General features: G+C 35.7%; 1 protein-coding gene across 1 annotated transcript; it reads right to left on the reverse strand.

Moving 5' to 3' along the window:
* Positions 1-318: 318 nt before the first annotated feature.
* On the reverse strand, positions 319-9,288 carry LOC113063797 (pituitary homeobox 1). Its single transcript, XM_026234123.1, has 4 exons — positions 9,168-9,288; positions 5,976-6,083; positions 4,980-5,182; positions 319-1,352 (listed from the first exon to the last, which is right to left on the reverse strand). Exons 1-4 carry the CDS (start codon positions 9,229-9,231, stop codon positions 816-818), a joined length of 912 nt encoding a protein of 303 aa, XP_026089908.1. The 5' UTR covers positions 9,232-9,288; the 3' UTR covers positions 319-815.
* Positions 9,289-15,046: the final 5,758 nt, after the last annotated feature.

A 15,046-nucleotide genomic window follows, 5' to 3' on the forward strand; every position in this document is an offset into this window, starting at 1 on the left:
AATTAAGAAATGTGCTGGGAGATTGCGTGCATTGTCAGACAGTTTATATAGACATATATTGACGTCGTGCATAATATACGGAAAGAGAAAATGCAAGAGTTTAATTTCTAGGAAATTCCTACAGGATTCGACACGCATTGAAATTTAGTTCGGTTAATTTAATCGGGAAAAATCCGTTAGATATTATTAAACGATTGTTTAAAATAGTATAATATTATTTAATGAAAACTGTGAATTCAAAGTTTTCGATGATGTACAATGTGCGTTTTTATCTTCTTCAAATAATCAAGCTGCAGACCACGCTGATTCCACAAATTATTTAAGAAATTCTTTCTTTTGATGTTTATTCAAACATTATCATTAACATAAGCACAGTTTCAATCAACAGGGGTACAACATAAAGTTATAGCTTTGTCATTTAGTCTACACATTCATATAATTTTACAAAACATGTTGTTTTCACTGGAAGAAAAGCATGCGGTAAATCTATCGACACAATGAAACAACGAGGTGAAAGAATCCAGGCTGTGTGTGAGATCCACGAGGACAACACACACTGTCCGTGACACCGAGCACAAACACGACGAACACGACTCATCACGAGACACAATCACACATCTGACAAACCGTTGTTCCCATGGAGCACTGCGTGCAGTTTTGTTCCGCGTTTATATTTATGTACAATGTATGAGTTTGACTTGTCTTCAGAACGTTGAATCCAAACAATGGATTTAAACTGTTGTGCAAGTTTAGGTAAACACAGACAATCCGCTGTAAAATCCAGCACGGGGATTTCTCCCGGTTCCGTTCACTCGTCAGCTGTTGTACTGACACGCGTTCAGACCGGAGCCGGGACTCTGTAACCCGCTATATCCGAAAGATGCGTGCTGCTTGGATTTCAGTCTTAAGGAGTTACAGGTGTCTCTGTAGACGCTGTACGGAGATCCCGGAGGACCGTAGGGGCACGCGGACGAGCTCATGGCCGGACTGATCGCGGAGCTCCCGATACCGTTCAGGTTACCGATGTTGTTCAGGCCGGTGGTCGGCATCCCGGGCACGGCGGAGTGTCCCATCCCGGACGCCATGCTCATGGAGGAGATGGAGGTCGGGGAGGAGAACATGGACTGGGACGTGAGGGGACTCATGGAATTGAAGAAGGTGAAGTTCTTGGTGGACAGCGGGGCTGTGGCCAGGCCTTTGTTGGTCCAGTTGTTGTAGGTGTAGGCGGGGTACACGTCATCGTAGGGCTGCATGAGTCCGCTGAACTGGGGCAGGTAACTGTTCTTACACAGATCCATCTGCTGGTTGCGCTCCCGTTTTCTCCACTTCGCCCTCCGGTTCTTGAACCAAACCTACGGAAGACGACGCGTTATTCACTCAAGCGCAGCAAGTACTGTTATTGACCAAATAAATAACTCAAAACATTTGCAAAACATTTAAAATTCACAACATTAGTATGTGCATAGGCCTATTTAAATAACAATTTACAATATCAACAAGTCATATATTTTCATAAGCATTTAAAAAATATAGGGTTTGCATCTAAAAAAATTGTAATACATTTGTCTATTAATTTAACCGACAGTATACTTTCAACCGAACTTTTTAATTCTAAAGTCCTTCACTATCAGGATCTGGAAGGCTGTGAAATTATGTAAAAGATCGGCCTGCTAGAAAATATTTCTGAATATCGCTAGGAAAAAATATATATAGATAGCTACATATATATATAGGCCTAGTTACTTTTTCTATCGTGGCCTGGAAGTACAGCTTTTTATGTTTTAATATAATAATAACAATAATAATAAATCCTTTCGTCTCGTAGGCTATTTGAAAAAATGATCTATTTTCAAATACATAACAGGATACACACTAAGCGAACAATTCACAAATATAATACTTTTTATAATTGATTTGGTTAGCTTATTAAGGTAATTTTAATTTAATTTTAATTTAAGCTAATCTGCAAATTTGATTTGCATCATATTGTAGCTAAATATTGCATATTCCACTGAAATAAATAAGAAAATAAACTCCAGTCTTGGCCGGAAACACATGCCGGGTGATTCTTTTTTTTTTTTTTTTTTTTTTTTTTTTTTTTTTTTTTTTTTTTTTATTGCTTAATGTACATAACAAGACAGGGAACCAACAATGTAAGACACTTTCATATAGACCAGCACATAGTTTACATTGAAGAGAGGGAGAAAAATAAATAAATAAATAAATAAATAAAATAAAACAAACACAATAACAAGGAGCAAGGATGAAACCAAAATTGTAGTCAATGAAGTTAAAAATGTTTTTAAAATAATAGATATTTTGACAAAGAGAAGCATAACTTTTCCGATTTTCGATTAAGTTTTTTGAGGCATTTTAAGCTCTGAAACATTTTAACAAACTCACATAAGAATATATTGAAGGAAGGTTTACATTTTTTCCATTTACAAGTATGTATATGATATTTACCCATCAACAAAACAAAATTCACAACATCAGAGAAGGATGAATTTAAATCACATTTAAAAAAGAGCACATCTTGCTGAGTTATAGGAGAAACTGTCTCCATTTTTACTGACAACCAGCTATGTATATCAAACCAAAATTTAGAAGAAACCTCACAGTAAAAGAAAAGGTGATCAAGTGTTTCAGGAAAAGAAGAGCAGAAACCACAAGGATCCACATCGAAATGAAATCGTTTTTGTATAAAGTCACTAACTGGATATATCCTAAACATAATTTTATAATGAGTCTCCTTGACCTTTGGAGCAACTGGGTAAGCCATATAACGGGTAAAAGCTTTGTCCCTTACTGGGGTTTCAACATCTCCCAGAAAATAACATTTATAATCACCAGTGATGATACGTTTAAGTTCTTTATAAATAAGTTTGTTATTACACTTATAGTCTAAGAGGTCAACATTACATATTTTCAAAGAGGGGAGAGAAACTACTGGTCTAGATAAAAGATCAAAAAAACTACTTTGGATTATTCTTAACAATCCAGTAGGTATAGCATTGCATATCTTATTATAACCTTTTAATGTAATTTTAACTTTGTATTTACTAATGAAATCAATATAAGATAAGAAAAAGCCATTATCATCTAACAAATCATGAATAAAAAAAATACCCTGGCTATACCAATCACTTTTAAACAGAGATTTTCTATTAATAATTACAACCCTATTGTTCCAAAGAGTGGAGTTGTGAGGTGAAAAGTTATGGGTAAACATCATTTTCCAAAATAACAGTACTTGTTTATGAAAATTAGATACCTTCAGAGGAATTTTACAAGGGTCGAGATCACATCTCAACACAAAATCAAGGCCGCCAATTTTTTTAAAAATGTGGTTAGGAATATGGTACCATATCGAGTGTGACTTTGTTAAACACTCTTTCAACCATTTTATTCTGAATGTACCAAGAAGAGATTCAAAGTCAATGGCTCTCAAACCTCCATGTTCATACTCTTTTACCATATGAAATTTACGTAGATAATGCGTTTTATTTTTCCAAATAAATTTAAATAAGATTGAATTCACCGATTTAATTACTCTAGGGGCAGTATACAAGGCTTGAGATAAGTAGATAAGTTTGGATATTCCCTCAGTTTTAGTTAAGAGAATTCTACCCAGTATAGATAGGTCTCGAGATAACCAATGATTTAAGGATTTTTTCATACTTTCTAATTTAGAGTTAAAATTTGAATGTTCTCTATTAACAACATTATTTGTAATCATAACCCCTAAATACTTAATCTCCTTTTTTACTGGAATGCCCTCTATAACGTCTAAATTACAATTATGGATTGCCATTAATTCACATTTTTTAAAGTTTAGAGTCAGGCCTGATGCCTTTGAGAAAACAGAAATTTTTTCAATAACTAATGGAAGTACCTCTTTATTTTTAAGAAATAAAAGAGTGTCATCTGCAAATTGACTTATAGTAAAGGTTCTACCAAGAATATCTATGCCTATACTATCTTCAAAGTTTTTAATGAATAAAGACATAAGTTCAACTGCAAGATTAAAAAGTAATGGTGAGACAGGGCATCCCTGACGAATTCCTCGTTTAATTTGGATTTTGGGTGATGAACCAACATTAAGAGAAACACTACTAAAAATATCATTATAAAACATGGAAATTACTTTACAAAACATAGGGCCAAAACCAAAAGTTTCTAAGGATCTAAACAAAAAGGAGTGTTCAAGGGTATCAAATGCCTTGAAGAAATCTAGAAATAGAAGTAAGCTTGTCTGGGGAATTAAAAAATTATAATCAAGCATATCAAGAACTAGTCTAATATGACTGTGAATACTTCTCCCTTTAATAAAAGCAGATTGTGTTTCACTGATAATTTCACCAATACCCTTTTTTAATCTATTTGCAAAAACATGAGAGAGCAGTTTGAAATCATTACATAAAAGAGTTATTGGTCTCCAATTGTCTAAAAATAATTTATCTTTGTTCAACTTTGGAGCTAGAATAATTAAACCGTGCTTCATTGATGGAGATAATTCAGCTTTATCTATACATTCCTTTAGTGCTTCAAAAACTAAAATTCTTATTTCGTGCCAAAAGTGTTTATATAGTTCTACTGTGATGCCATCAATACCTGGCGACTTTCCATTAGACATTTGCTTTATAGCAGTGTCTAATTCTGAAATCTCAATGTCAGCCTCCATCATATTTCTAAAATCAGAGTCTATAATAGGAACTCTATCTTTTAAAAAGGAGAAGAAGAGATCACAATCGCTTTCTGAAAATTTAGATTTATATAAATCGTTATAGAAGGAATATATGTAGTCATCAATTTGAGTTTTTTCTTGGCTTATACAATTATCAATACTAAGTCTATTAATAATTTTCAAAGCTTGTTTTTGTTTTTCTAGATTAAAGAAATATGAAGATGCCGGGTGATTCTGTAGCTAAACTGTAGTGTTTGTGAGTGCTTCAGGGTGTCGGTGGGTGGTGTCGTACCCGGACCCGGGCCTCCGTGAGGTTGGTCCACACGGCGATCTCCTCTCGGGTGCTCATGTCCGGGTATCGGTTCCTCTGGAAGGTGGCTTCCAGCTCCTGCAGCTGCTGGCTGGTGAAGTGAGTCCTCTGACGTCTCTGTTTCTTTTTCTTGGAATCTTCGGCATTCCCATCGTCACTTCTCTGCTCCACAGACCTCTCCTTTTCTGGGGAGAATAATGTTGAGGTGATATGTGGTGCTCGGTCGCACCTATTTTAGCCAGAATTCTGGAAGGAGTCGGATTCAAACCGGGAGTCGGACAAAACGGAATCATGATGCGTTTGCACAGACTAGATGTGCTAGTCAAGCAATAAATATGTAAATACGTCTTATTAAAATATATCTTTCAATCAGGACCTATTTGCACACAGTGCTTACGGCTGTATTATTTCAGATATCTAAGACAGAAGTTAAAGGCCTGCTCGTGTTTTAAACTCAGGCCTAGTTCTTTGTTGTTTACTGAATTTAGATTACGTTAATGTACAGATTGGCAGTTTATATCAAAGCATTCTCCAGCCAATAATCGCGCATTTAATTTAATATCATTAATATCAGAAACGGTCTTCGAGTTCTTTAGGGGATCTAGCCTATGATCAAAACGGATATAGCCTATACCTATACAGTATATAAATATTTTTATTTTATTAAGAAAGCAACAAACGTGTTAATAATATAGGCTAAGCTTGAATTTCTATTTATTTTTGTGCGTTTGCAAACAGCAAGCGGCCAACGTGCAACAAACACGGCTTCAGCGAAATTAGGCCGAACAAAAAAAAGTAAACAACAAAAGTTATTTCTATGTACCACAACAAAACATTTGCAGGTAAAGCAGATATGGAAAGATGCCATATTTTTAACATGTAAATGCATGCTTTTCGTGAAATGCTTGGATTCATGTACTTTCGGTATGTAAATGTGTGTTTATATAGGTGTGTAAATGATTTGACCGGTGTTTTTACCTGCTGTCTCAGTATCTGAAGATTCGCAACTCGAGTTCTCTAACGTTTCTCTGGTGCTGTTGCTTCTCGGCAGAGGAAAAGATGAGGCCATGTCCAAATTCATTCCACCTTTAAAACAATCATGCGTGTTACAAACTCTCTCCAGCGCTGCGACACGGAGTCAGTAGATTCGCTAAGAAATCCCCTCGCTTTTCTACCGAATAAACCCGTGCACAGCAGCGATCTCCTCCAAACTACTGCAGATGTGTTCCTGAAGAGTGAGTGTTTGGAGTGATCGAATGGAGGAGCAGGAGCAGATCACAGCAGGACCCACCCTCCTCTCAGTCCCACCCACAGAGACAATCATTTCTTACACACACAAGTCAACCTTTCTCCTTCAGAGCTCTCAGCCGAGCTTCTGGCCATTATCTCTGCACCTAGTGTCGGAAACACTGTTTTTGGACAGTAAGAGGCTATTAGCTGAACAAACCACATTTCTCAAACACACACAAACCTCCTGTATCCACGCCGATGAAACAGTTCTTCAGGAGTCCACCTGAAGTCTATTTAATTAAAGCTTTTTTTTTTTTTTTTGGTCAATGCACATGAGGTAATTACTGTTATTCACATGCGGTTTAACAACAGTCATTGAAGCAATGTCAGCACTTAATTGTTGAAATGAAAAAGAGGCTAAGTTTATTTGCCTTTGTCATTGACAGTTCCATTAGTTCAGAGCAGTTGGGCTGCTGCTGTTTTGAATACAGGCGACGTGTCGGAACGAGCAAACCGAACAGTGTTCAGAGGAAAACTCTTTTGCATCTGAGGTTTATGAACACGTTATTACAGTCCAGGACTAATGCAGACTTACTCTTACCACTGTCTTTCAAACAATGACATGGCTAGATAACGTCAAATGGCCAATAATGAGACATCTAATCTGGGCTTAATGTGACAGGTTCATTGTCACTCAGACAACTTCTCGCTGTCGCGTCTGATTGTTCTGTGCGGGATTTGTCCAGGTCAGAGGCGCCTGCTGGGGAACACAATGCCGCCTGAGAGCCGCCTTACTGACGGAGAATGATCCCAAAAATATCAGACAACGAGACATCTCTAAATGTGTACGACACAGTTTCAGTCAGCAGCTTTCTCAAATGATTTGTTTGAAAATCCCACAGTTCTCTCTCTCTCTCTCTCTCTCACACACACACACACACACACACACACACACACACACACACACACACACACGCATGTTATAAACAAAGAACCGAAGGTTTATGTTTTTACTGTTCTGTACTGTACACATAGGCTGTATATACCAACCTTTCCTAGCTTTTGGCCTTAGCATCTGGCCTATTTAATATAAATTCTTTATTATTTTTAATATTATCATTATTATTATCCTTAGCCAATTGTAATTTACGAAGAAAACATTTAGTCAGATCTGTATTTTATTACACAGACAATTAACAGGAATGACTGCTGGGATCTGACAGTATACTGCATGCTTTTTTTCCTCTCTCTCTCTCTCTTTGTTATTTTAGATATGAATTTATCAAAATTAGATTTTCTTGCCATTTGTTGCTTTAGTTTAAGTCCATTATTTGCGATATTCTCGAAACGAATTATCCTGAAGCTACTGAATCTTTTAAAACCAAACAGTTGCACAAAGCATTTGCTTTATATTTAAATAATCTTCACAATCAATATACAAAAAAAATTATAAAAAAAACCCATAATAATCGACGAAGACCTAAAGATCTGTTTGCTGATGAATGATATTAATATTATATCTGTAACAGAAAACTATATATTTCTTTAATGACAATGCGCGATAATTGTTTAAAACGGAGAAAATGTAATATTGTCCTCGTTATTTATTTTATAGGTTGGACTAATAGTTTAATTCAAGCAAATAAAATCAATAATGTGTGTCTTTTTTGTTTTATGCATTGCTTAAACACCAACAAACAATCGAGTGCAATCCCAGTTAATAGATCCATTCGACAGGAGATGTTTGAGGCTGAGGATGTAATATATGATCGTTCTCAGTGAATGGCTGTTTTCTGATGAATTATAACAGTTTAATTCATTATATTTGACGCGCAGCATCACTTGCGTGACTCCATTTGTCACCAATTACAAACTACAGCAAAACCAAATCGTTTCAAGGGAAGAGCTGATCCCGAAGCCAAATTAAGCGCACAACTTTCTCATTTTCTCTCTTAAAGAAGTTTTAAACGACTCGATACTTCACACAGCTCAGATTAGACTGATGTCCACAGACATATTCAACCACATCTGACTGACTGATTCACTAAACAACTAGGATATTATCTGACAAACAACAACAACAACAACAATAATAATATTTTTAATGGAAGCCCGTGCAATGAAGAAAAAATATTTATCTAAAAAAGGCAACAACAATTAATTGGTTTTATTCAAGTCGAAAATATAATTTAACATCACTGACTCAACCTATATATCAGCAAAACTTATTTTATAAATTAAATCAGGTATAAATAGATCTTTTAGATAACGATTACAGGTTAGCACTTTTTAGTAGGCTTTAAAGCCTCTGAATAATTGTTATGTGTGGATGTTATTATCATTTTTAAGGACTATGCTGCATCTGGTCTTAGTGACCGATGCTTTGTGGGAAAGAAGTAGGCTACAGGCTATTACTATTATTATTATTATTATTAGGCTATTATTATTATTATTATTATTATTATTATTATTATTAGGCTATTATTATTATTATTATTATTATTATTATTATTATTATTATTATTATTGTTGTTGTTATAGAGATGCACTGATGAGAAGCCGCATATGAATAATAACATGCTATTTATTTATAGCAATCCGCCAGATGGTTAAGAGGATTTTGAACAGGCCTAATATACGAAAATACTTTAATGATTTTAAGAAAACTATATGCAAAACACTAAATGCAAAACGCACGCCTGTTATATTATTACACATCTATTGATTTAACTGAGCTCATTCATTAATTGTTCTGCACGGGCAGCAGGAAGACCCACCACCATTTCAAGTGAAACATTTAGATTTTTCGAGTTATACCAGAACCTGTTATCTACAGCGATAATAATACAAACATACATTTACTTCATAGGCTACATCATTACAGGCCTACAAGCAATACTTCCCAACAAACTCTGTTAAACGCGACTAATAGTGACTCACGTGCAGTTCTCTGAAGGCTGTTTGCTTCCTTTTCTCGCGTCTTAAATCGTCTCCATGCATTCATAGCATATAGTTCCTCAAATGTGTGGTTGTAAGCAATGTTCAAGTTTATTCGGCTGAAGACGCGCGCCGCAACCTCTGTCAGGTAGACGGCGTGACGTCACGGCCGCATGACGTCACGCGCCTGCTCGAGCTTGAACCTCTGCTGTTTTAGTGGATAGTAAGACGACATTTCAGATCTGCTGCACTGATTACTGTCATATGCGTGCTGATCGGAGACTACAAGGCAATATATATTATATTTCTTATTTTATAGGCTATATATTTTTAAAATTATTATTATTATTTTTTTCACACTGGTATTTACTCTATTTTTTGTTGTTATCCTTCTTTGAAACCCATTGTTAAAACACGCATTTTAATAGTTTTCTTTATATTGCCTGAATGGAAAAAGTATCTTGTCGGATTATTTGAAGCATGCGTGTATTTATTCTGGTTCATTTTTGAGAATCTCTGCATGACATCTTTAATTTTAAAACAAGTAGCCCATACAGTCTTAAAAGACCACTTCAAACTTGAATAAATGAATGAATGAACGAATACAAACCCGTCGCTTGAAACAAGAAATAAATAGACTAATATTTATTATTAATATAATGAATTAAACGGTTATAATTCATCAGACTGATTGATTCCTCTAATAATCCATATTTAGCATATTCCTGTACATTACTCTTGCCTTGCGCGATTAGAAATATTTAAATACATACTCTGATAAAACACATGACTGAATTAAATTTAAGCAAACAGTGAGGTGAAAGCGCTTATAGTAAATCATTATATTCTAGCTCACGGTCGCTGCTACAAAGGTCATGTTCCCAAATTACAGACTTTGATTTCTCATGTTGTTTTCTGACTCAAGCCACGCAAACAATAACCTGACCTTCAACGACGTCTTCAATGGATCATTTTCTCAAAAAAATGTAAATAAAATAATTGTTTAGCCTACACTTTATTTCGATGGTCCACTTTAGACATTCTAAGTAACTTTGCAACTACAGGTCAACTATTCTCTCATTAGAGCAGGAGAGCCGTATATTGAGTATATCTATCTATCTATCTATCTATCTATCTATCTATCTATCTATATATATATATATATATATATATATATATATATATATATATATATATATATATATATATATATATATATATATATATATATTTAAATTGCACCTTAACGTTGATCAAAAGTAGGCTATGGTAGCATATTTTAGCATGGACTGAGGCCATGTGTGAAATTAGTTAAAGTGACAGCACTTCTTCATGACTGGTTTCTAAATTCATGTATTGCCCACATTCCCCGTCTGCTCTGAAAACGCGCTCTTTTAATAATGTAAGGCTTTCTGCCTCTGTGTATTAGCTGAGATTACTGTCTGACCTCCAAACAGAGTTTAGCACGAGATATCCAGGCATATTTGTCTCGACACACTCAAGTGTGCTGTATGAGCGCTCTGGAAGAGTCTGGGAGAATTATTACAGTAGAAACGAGCTCTCAGCAGTCCATCCATGATGTTTGCTAATATTAATTAGTTTAGTGCAACGTGCTTCTAAGTTTAAATCACAGTTGCACTTGAAGAACAGATCGATAAACGAGTCAGTTATTCCAATTAATCCACGGTTGGCACCGCTCACGTGTTTATCTACATGCATTTCTCAAGTTTTGGTCCTAAAACGCTCTTGTGTGTACTTCATCCAAGCATTGTGTAGTTCGGACTTAAGCCATCGATAATTGAAGAAAGTGTGTTTGTGTGTGTGTGTGTGTGTGTGTGTTGTGTGTGTGTGTGTGTGTGTGTGAGAGAGAGCTTCGTGCTTTCTATAGATAAAAGCTAATTTCATTTAAGACGAAAATGGGCATTGTCTTTTTTATTCCGCTGTTTGTCATATTTATTTGGTAAATGAATTAAACTCTTATGGAACTGTTTTGCAGTTATGAGTTTTCTTTCAAGCAAACATATTTTACTATACAAAACAACGGTTTTCACAAAATCAGTGTAATCACAGTTCAATCTGCCTTTGATGAGGATGCAGGTTATTGTCAGGATTGAAATCTATCTTTTGCTTAGTTCAGTGAAATTTGTTAACATCTAGTCTGTAAATACAGATATGCAATATTAAATACAGTATAGTGTTTTCAGGAAACAGCTCTGTGATTCATACCTAGAGCGTTTAATGGAAACCCATCGGCCTCTCTTCCTGCAGGTTTCTCTGTGGCAGGCCATAACTCCTGAAGGTCCTCAAACGGGTCCTGGTTCTCCTGCGGCTTTAGCCTGTCTCTAGAGTGATATAATGAGACCACGCTGGCCAAGTTCAAAGGGACACATTTTACTGAAGAAATTTGTGTCTTTTCCCATTCTATCATTGCGTTGCCAATTTTAATTGGAATAACAGTATAAGAAATTATGTATTTTTTATTTAATTATACATCTTACATCATACAATACACCCTCATTAAAAACAGTGCACAGTTCAAGCATTTTTTTTGTCCAACATCTGTATTTAATAGCTGCAATCCAGAATGTGAACCCTAACTAGTGAAATCTGCTTCATTAGTAATAGAATATAATTATAGTGGTCAGTAAAGCATGTTTTCATTTCTCTTTCATTTTCTCTTTCCTCAATATTAAGCAATATTTTTGACTGGATGAGAACTGAATGATGACTGATCACTCTTGGTTTAATTCTCTTGCCATCACTGAGTCATTATTTCCCTGTTTATCCCTGTAAACCTGCTTTGAAATAATCGGTATTGTATAAAGCACTATAGAAATAAGACTCCTGAAAATGTTAGTTAGACTAAAACTAATGATCACACAGGGTATAACAAATTCTCCAAATAGTTGGTCATTTTTGTACTTCTTAGCTATTTTTTTATTTTCTTGTTAGTTTTGGTGTTCCCAGTCAAAAATTTACCAGCCTACAAAAAATGACACACAATGACACACAACCGCACACGATTATACTTCTGAAATGGTATAGTTTTCTGTTAAATGTATTAAATTTATTCCAGTAATGCTGTGGATCATTTAGTTAATCTCGAGAGAGGTTGCAGTATTGGTTTACGACTGAAGTCTGTGAGTTTTGTGAGAAGACTGAAGGAGCACGATGGTCACTCAGCAGTTTTAGTTAGCATGCATATTGACAAGAAACTACTCAGTAAATCCAGCCAGTATTTTTAGAGATTTGTGATGATGTAATGCATTAATACATGTGTCGTGTTTTCATCTATGCGGTATTTTATTGTGAATTGCATGGGCAGTTATGATGACATAAAGTGCATGACAGCAAACAAACTGTTATGGATAGTCGATCAAACTGAATCATGTTTAAACAAATGCACATAGCTTTTTTTATTATTGGTAATGGAAAAATGTGTTAATGTAACTAAATAAGCAAGCACTGATAAGCTGTGAAAACAGGTTTGATTGTTTTATAGAGTAGAGATTGGTGTGCAATAGACTGAAGTACATTTGTAAACAAGAAAATTACTAATATTTTGTGTGAGGTCCCAACCCGAGTTTTGACATCAAGAGGAGAAGTCTCCTTTAAAATAATCACATGTTGTTGCTTTGCAGCTTGAAATGAAGACGGACACAGGTTTTGTTTTATCCAGCTGTATTCACTCAGTGCTATTTATAACATCCAAGGGAATAATAATAAAAATTTTAAAAACTAATCATTGAGGATCAGCCCTTGTGTCAGTATTTTGTTGAAGAACCTTTTGCTTTAATTACAGTCTTTAGTCGGTTTTCAAAGTGACTCTACTAACTATGCAGTATTTGCCCGCTCTTCTCTGCAGAACCGCTCAAGCTCAGTTCAGTCTGATGGTGAGTGTTTGTGGACTGCAGTCACAGGTTTTCACTGAGGTTTAAGTCTGGGTTCTGATGAGGACATGCAAGACATTCAGCTTTTTCTCCTTCAGTCACTGTGAGCTCAGTTTTGCTGTGTGCTTTGGGTCTTTGTCATGTTGGGAGGTAAACCTTCTTCCCAGCTACACCTGACTGAGATTACAAGTCATTTTTAGGAGGAACTCATCCTTTTACCAACTCAGTGATTCTGTTTTATTATTTGTCTTCTGATGTGTTGGTGTTATATATTTCACATGGATGTTATACAGCAAATACGGCTGATAAAAACATGCCGTCTTCATTTCAGGCTGCTCAGCGACAAAATGTTGTTATTTTAAAGGGGGCTGATTCTTTTCAAGACCCACTAATGTAAGTAACATTAATATGTTGTGTAAGATATTTCACACACAAAGGCCTTTAGTCAATAATAACTGTCTTTTGTACAGGTCTTGATGAGGAAAAACACTATCCGTGGGAGTTCGGCATTTTTACACCATTGCTGCTCTTGGTATTCTGGGCTCTTTATGTGTCCTGACAATAAGATTTATCGAGCAAACATAACCGTTGTGAAAAATACATATTTAAAAAATTTTTTTGGACAAACAAAGAGACAAAGTAAACCCAGGGTGATGTCAGAGCGCAGGGCGTAGTGGAGTGTGAGGACACACACCGAGCCTTAATAGTCTCGCTCCACGGCTTCTGAATGAGGGGAAGGTGAGCTCTTCACCGGAGTCCTCACTTGAGAAAAAACACACTGTCGAGAGAGACAAAAAGCTGCAAAGATGATTAAAAAGCTGTCAGGGTGTGTGCTAAAGAGAGAGACAGAGAGAGATTCAGAAAGGTGCGCTTCCACAGACCAAATACAGAAGACACATGTATGAAGAGACTCTTTGGTTACTGCTTCAATTATCAAATTAATGAATTAATAATCATAATAATGCATTTTGTGGTTTGCAGATTGAGCTCTTAAGGGTAAATGATGAAAGAGACTCATGTCTTCATGTTCTTGCAACCAAACCTCAAACCTAATTTTCTGGTTTGTGCTCTTTGGTCTGAATGTGATAAACTGAGTTTGCAGCCCATCTCTCGGCTGACGTCATCTGAGGTCAGGAGCTTATTCAGCAGTGGGAAGAACAGTTCAGACACCAAAAGAAGTGAGAAGGAACTGAAATTTGATTTGCCGAAGACATTAATAAGGGTATACAAGCCTTCCTCCTGCACACACACACACACACACACACACACACACACACATACATATATATATATATATATATATATATATATATATATATATATATATATATATATATATATATTTTTTTTTTGTATTTTATGTTCTTAAGCAGTTAGGAATGTTAGTGTAAAAATACTTCTTTGGCAAATAATAGTGAAAGCGAATACAAATCCAGGCAGTTTTAGTGCTATTGAGTTTTTGAACCATTCACTCGGACCATCCTTTGAGATTGTAGACAGAGTGTCAATGGTCCATTTGAGAGATAGGTGGTAGTAACGCACTTATAAGTCTGCGATCTGCCGTAAAGCAAGAAGAAGAAGAAGACGCCTCACACACCTGCTGCGGAGAACACGTTCAGGAGAGTTATAACCGTTCAGACATTGCGTGAATCAGAGGTAAAAAACTATATTAATACTGTTCAGTTTCTTGTCTTTACACATCAGTGTATGATCACGAGCCGCAGGGTTTAATTTGGTTTTGTTTGTGTATGTTTTATTTTTATTATTGTATGTTTTAGCCGTGATTCCCATTCACATCAATTATAAGACTGATAGACCGCAACAAAGTCACCTACATCTTGGATGTCCTGGGGTAAGCAGATAAACAACACATTTTCATTTTTGGGTGAACTATCCCTTTAAACAGAATTGCATTTTGCTGTTTTTGTGAGTGTTGTGGAATTTGAAGTGATTAGAAAGTCAGCTAAACTTGCCAGTAATGAATAAGACTGA

Source organism: Carassius auratus, chromosome 46 (genome assembly GCF_003368295.1).
Source record: "Carassius auratus strain Wakin chromosome 46, ASM336829v1, whole genome shotgun sequence".
NCBI classification, from domain to species: Eukaryota; Metazoa; Chordata; class Actinopteri; order Cypriniformes; family Cyprinidae; genus Carassius; species Carassius auratus.

What these genes read in the sequence shown, in the direction of transcription:
- LOC113063797 (XM_026234123.1), bottom strand. Translation starts at nt 9,231, where the DNA reads ATGAATGCATGGAGACGATTTAAGACGCGAGAAAAGGAAGCAAACAGC. An exon ending in TTCAGATACTGAGACAGCAG is followed by an intron (nt 5,183 to 5,975) that starts GTAAAAACACCG and finishes TATTCTCCCCAG; the next exon opens with AAAAGGAGAGGTCTGTGGAG. An exon ending in TCACGGAGGCCCGGGTCCGG is followed by an intron (nt 1,353 to 4,979) that starts GTACGACACCAC and finishes CGTCTTCCGTAG; the next exon opens with GTTTGGTTCAAGAACCGGAG.